The following is a 5871-nucleotide window of genomic DNA, read 5'->3' on the forward strand; positions in this document are numbered from 1 at the left end:
TTTGGTTTTTCGAGACAGGGTTTCTCTGTGTAGTCCTGGCTGCCCTGGAACTCACTTTGTAGACCAGGCTGGCCCCAAACTCAGAAATCTGCCTGCCTCTGCCTCCCAAGTGCTGGGATTAAAGGCTTGTGCCACCCCCGACCAGCAAGCCTCATGTTTCTAAGAGTTGGGCAGGTAGACAGAGAGTGTGCTCATCCTTTTCACAGAAGACTCTTCTTGCTTTCCTTATGTGTCACTCATACATATTCTTCTGAACTTAGCAGTTGCCTGAGGCTGATTTGTCTGGCAATGGATACCGGATTCTTTACATGAATACCAGTTATGATGCCTCTGTGCTGGGGTGATTCCCTGGACTGAGGGCAACAGACAGGACTTGAACCTGATCCCTGAGATGATTGCTGTCAAGGTGATACTCAATGACTTTAGGAATCAGGAGGTCACAGTGCAGAACTGGTGACTTCAAAGTCTCCAAGGCCAGGTGAGTTTAGAATTCATACTTCTGTTGTGGAGACATGCTAAAGGCTTTATTACATATATGTCCATTGCCTCTCATCTCTACAGCTGCTCTGCTGTGAATCCTAGAGAGTGATTTAGAGATGACAGTGGGATGGCTTGTTCATGGAAATCACGACACGGTCATTACCTTTCATGAGTATTGCCATGATGATGTGTCTGGTGATTAATAAAGGAGCAAATAGATCTGAAGACTTTCCACATCCTTGCTGTCTTGAAATATTTCTGAGTTGTTTTGATGATACAAAGGTAGCTAGCAGTATTTACTGACTTATTTACTTATTAATATAGCATCCTACTGTGTAGCTCTGGATGTGTGTGTGTGTGTGTGTGTGTGTGTGTGTGTTTGCAGAAGCCAGAGGCAGACAGTGTCTTGTTGTCTCTGCCTTGTTCCCTTGAGGCAGGGTCTCTCACTGGAACTCACGATTTTCCAGCTAGGCTAATTAGCCAGCAATCTTCTTATCTCCATCCTTACATAAGTACATCCCTACCCCCACTCCCACCGCCTAATGCTAGGGCTACAGGCCTGTGTGGTCACATCCAGCTTTACAAGTGTGCTGGGCATTTGAACACAGGCCATGCATGTAGCACTCACCTTTAATCCCAGCACTCAGGAGGCAGAGGCAGAAGGATCTCTGAGTTCGAGGCCAACCAGGGCTACACAGAAAAGCCCTGTCTCAAAAACAAACAAACAAACAAACAAACAAAACCAACAAAAAATAAAATAAAAAATAAAGGTGTGTGCCACCATGCCTGTATCTCTCTTAGTGTTTATAAATCACCAAGCCAGAGTTTATTGCTCATAGCAATGACTGTATAAACAGCTCTTACCAAGCCTCATTCATGCTGTGAATGGCTGAGGAGAGGTAGATAATGACACAAAGGGTATTTCAGTGGCTTCTTTTTTATTTTGGCTTTGTTATTTCCTTGTCTTTTCTTAGGGAAGTTCTGTTTACTCTGATTATCTAAATTGCCTTGTCTGGTGTTAGGTTGGTGCCAATGTAGCTCTTATTTTTCAGAGACTAATGGCAGACTGGCTTCCGTACATAGGACTTCTGACTCAGTAGTCTAGAAGCCTACCTTTATCTTCTTTTTATTTCCCAGTTGATTAGTGTCCACATTTAGTCTCTTGGTTATTTAGTGAATATTTCGTGGGAGTCAGATTGGTTCTGGCCAATTAACAGGTTGTTGCTTTAGTTAGAGTGTTTTTTCAGTTATGTGTATATGCAAATGTATTCATTCATTTCCTCAATGCTTTGATTCTATTGCATGTTTTCTCTCTGTAACTCAAATCTACACACTTGCATGTGCATGCACACATCTACATTTTCTTTTTTCCATTGTTATATGCGTGTGTGCAGCATGCATGTATATACGTATGTTTGCATGTGTTTGAGCAGAAGTATATGCCTGAGGTTGGTATAGGGAATCACCCTCCATCACTCTTCCAATGCACTCAGTGTGAGGAGGCAGGTCTCAGTCAGCCTGAGAGAGAGCTCATAAATATAACTTGCTGGCTTGTTCTGGGCATCTCTTGTCTCTGCCTTCTGAGGCATATCTTCCTGGCATTTGCTTGAGTTCTTAAGATCCAAAATCCAGTCCTCCCTTTGTGTGGCCCATGCTAACTACCTAGCTATCTAATATACTAGCTCTCAAATATATTTTCTGTGTTATAATTTCAGGGACAGGACTAAGCCTATAAAAGAGAGCACCCTTTTATGAGTCAATAGGAGGTTTAAAGACGTGTTCTCAGTTGGGTATTGTAGTGCAACCCTGGCACTTCAGAGGTGGAGGCAGGAGGATCAGGAGCTCAAGGCTATCCTTGGCTACATTGTAAATTTGAGGAAAAACAGCAAGGTCTGTAATCCAGCTGTTAAGAGAGACTGAGAGGAGGATTCAAGTTCAGTGTCTGCCTAGTACACAGTGAGTTCAGAGCCACCCTGAAACCTTTAGTAAAAGATTAAAAGTGGATGAAGAGATAGCCAGTGGTAGAGTACTTACATGCATGTCTGATGCCATGTTTATTCTCCAGTACTGGGGGGTGGGTTGGAGGGAGGACCTAGCTAAGTTCTATGTAAGGCGAGGATCTTGTGGAGGGTGCTGGCTAGTTTTATGTCAACTTGACACATTCTAGAGGAGGGAAGCCTAATTGAAAAAATTCATCTTAAGACAGGCTGAAGAGATGGCTCAGAGGTTAGGAGCACTGACTTCTCTTCCAAAGGTCCTGAGTTCAATTCCCAGCAACCCCATGGTGGCTCACAACCATCTGTAATGGGATTTGGTGCCCTCTTCTGGTACTCATATACATAAAATAAATAATTCTTTTTAAGAATGGTCTGGGGCAGGCAAGCCTATAGGACATTTTCTTGTTGAATAATTCATGAGGGAGGGCTTGGGCCATTATGGATGGAGATACTCCTGGGCTGGTGGTCCTGGGCTCTATAAGAAAGCAGTCCAAGGAAGCCAGTGAGCAGCCCCCTCCACGGCCTCTGCATCAGTTCCTGCCTCCAGGTCCCTGTGTGCTTGAGCTCCTGCCCTTCCTGCTTTGTTAATGGCCGGTCACATGGGACTATGAGTGAAATAAACCCTTCCCTCCCCAGCTGCTTTTGTCAGAGGGTTCCATCCCAATGGAAACCCTAAGGCAGACCCAAAACAACCTCCATCTACAGCTGGTTTTGTCAGAGGTGATGATGAAGAGCATCAGTCCCGTGCCTGAAATAGTTCAACTGAGAATCTGGGATCATGTTATTATCCAGACTACCTATAATAGGATACCGTTGCATGTTTCCTTGTGGTATGGTATGGGTTGTCATTCAGAAAATCCAGTTAGGATGATTTCTCTATTGATTACAATTTTTGGTAATTTTTCACTCCTACTTTGGCTGATGACACAATATGCAAAATCATGTGACTAGCAAACAACTCATGAGAAAATACCGTATCTGTCACCTGCATGCAGTCAGGAGCACTCAGCCTTTGTTGCTGTTAGTTCGATGGGAAAATGTTGCAGCTTGTTTATCTTCCTACATTTCTGGTCACTTTGTCCACTCCCCCTGACTTATACCTCGGAAGCAAGTTAGAAGGTCAAGTTTGGGGACTCTGCACTTCCATCAGAAGTGTCCATCTTAAATTTTATTTTATATTTTGTTTTATTAGTTGGGACACTTTGTAAAGCCTTTACATGGTAGAAACTCATTGGAAAGGGAACCTCCTCCATGAATGTGAGGTTAATATACTGAAAACAAAATGCACTTCCCCTCTGCTCTACTTACCCTCCTAAACCTGCCTTCAGCCAAGCATGGCAGTTCACACTTTAATCACAGTATTCTGGAGGCAGATCTCTGTGAGCTCAAGGCCAGCGTGGTGTACATAGTGAGTTCTAGACCAGCCAGGGTATATAGTGAGATTTTTGTCTTAATAAAACAAAACAACAAACCTGTCTTCTTTGATTCTGCCTCAGATGCTGGTGGTGTTTGGGCTCTTTATGGAACAGTAATCCCCAGGTTCTTCCTAAAGTGTCTTCATTCTTTGTTTTAGATGCTAATGAGAGCAGATGCCAACAGGGGAAGACACTTTATGGAGCTGGCTTGAGAACTGAGGGAGAAAATCACCTGCGGCTTCTTGAAGGAAGCCTGCCTTTCCAAGCCTGTTGGGCTGCCTGCTGCGGGGACTCTGCCTGTCATGCTCTGTGGTGGCTGGAAGGGATGTGCTTTCAGGCCGACTGCAGCAAGCCCCAGAGCTGCCAGCCTTTTAGGACAGACTCTTCCAATTCCATGCTGATCATTTTTCAAAAATCCCAAACTACAAATGATTTGGGCCTTCTGCCTGAAGATGATGAACCACATCTTCTGAGGCTAGGCTGGGGCAGGACATCGTGGAGGAGGCAGAGCCTCCTTGGGGCTCCTCTCACCCTTTCTGTACCCTCTAGTCACCACCAGAGCTTACTCAGGGATCGGCAGAAGAGAGATCATCTCAGTGTGGTACCTACACATGTAGCAATGCAGCATTCTAAAGTGAATCACTCTGAGGAAGCAGGTGCTGTGAATTCCACCTCTGCAGAGGTAAGCAAGCAGGTTCCCAGGGAGTAGAAATTGAATCTGCTCCTCCACATCCATGCATGAGCAACTGAGCTGATGCCTGTGGCCAGTGCTCGCAGGCTGCTGTATGTGTAAAGCTGCCTGGTGTTTCTTCAGAGGTCCCAGGAATGTTCATTTTATACAGGTCTGGCAACTGTTTTCATTAGAGCAGAAAGCTGCTCATTATCTGTTCTAAGCTAGTTCTTGGCTACAGGTAAGTGCTGCTGTGTGGGTGTGAGCGTCTACCAATGGCTTTGCAGTGTTTTCTGCCAGATTGCAAAACAGTCATTGGTGTAGCTGCAGTCAAGTTTTCCTCCTCCATCTCCTGCCTATAAACACATTCCTTATGAGCTGGTTTCTATTCCAGTCTGAATGAACCATCCTGGTCTTGTCCACCAAGATCTGGCCTGCTGGGCTGGGATGCATGAAGTCTGTCAACCAAGAGGTGTCTGGGGACTTTCTCACCAAGCTTTATATGCTAAGGGACATGCCACCAATAGAGTTTATTCTGCTTATTATGTTTCTTCATTGTTGCTCTTCCTGCACAATGATTAAAAGGAGTGACTCATTCTGTGCTCAGTCTGCCTTGTTACTGTGACTTATTTTTGTATTTGTTTTGTCCTAGTTCTCTCTGTCAAGTCCAAACCAGAGTGGGGAGGTTACTACTTGCCAGGCACTGTGTGTGCTAATCCCTGTACTATGTCACTTTGTTTAATTTTCACGGCAATATTTCCAAGTAGGTATTATTAGTTTTGTTTTCCTGGTGAGGAAACTGAGGCCCAAAAGAGGTGAAGCAGCTTGCCTGAAATCATGCAGCTACTGAGTAGCAGCTCTGGCATCGAAAGCCAGCCTGACTATTTAGGAAGAACTTGGACTGAAGCATTAGAGGATACCACTCTTGATTCAGTATGCCCATGACCATTTAAGGAAACCCACCATCAATGTGAGGTACTTCTCTAAGCACTAGAAGAATAGAAGCATGTAAGACACGGCCTGTGTCCTCAGGGGACACTGACACAAGAAAGCCTCCCAATGGTGTGTGATTACAGCATTAACAGGACCTAGCCCTGGGCATGTTACACACATGCTCTCCTACTAAGCAGTGCTAAGTGCTTAAGGATGACGGCAGCTTTCCCTCATCAAAAAAGGCCCTCAGTCGACCCTTGAAAATAGTGCTGGCTCTCCATATAGACGCTTCATGACATTCCTTTTTTTTTTTTTTTTTTTTTTTTTTTTTTTCAAGACAGGCTCTCTCTATGTAGCCCTGGCTGTCCTGGAACTC

The 5871-nt window shown here is 44.6% G+C and overlaps 1 protein-coding gene across 4 annotated transcripts in view; it reads left to right on the plus strand.

Annotated features, from left to right (window-relative positions):
- The window catches only part of Kiaa0319l (KIAA0319 like), a 94754-nt gene that overhangs the window by 30217 nt on the left and 58666 nt on the right, over positions 1-5871 (plus strand). For all 4 annotated transcript variants that reach the window (XM_029539480.1, XM_021200730.2, XM_029539482.1 and 1 more), the window contains exon 3: positions 4051-4574. In XM_029539480.1, coding sequence (XP_029395340.1) covers positions 4051-4574 — 524 coding nt within the window. The remainder of the gene's footprint in view (positions 1-4050; positions 4575-5871) is intronic.

Source organism: Mus pahari, chromosome 6 (genome assembly GCF_900095145.1).
Source record: "Mus pahari chromosome 6, PAHARI_EIJ_v1.1, whole genome shotgun sequence".
Classification (NCBI taxonomy): Eukaryota; Metazoa; Chordata; class Mammalia; order Rodentia; family Muridae; genus Mus; species Mus pahari.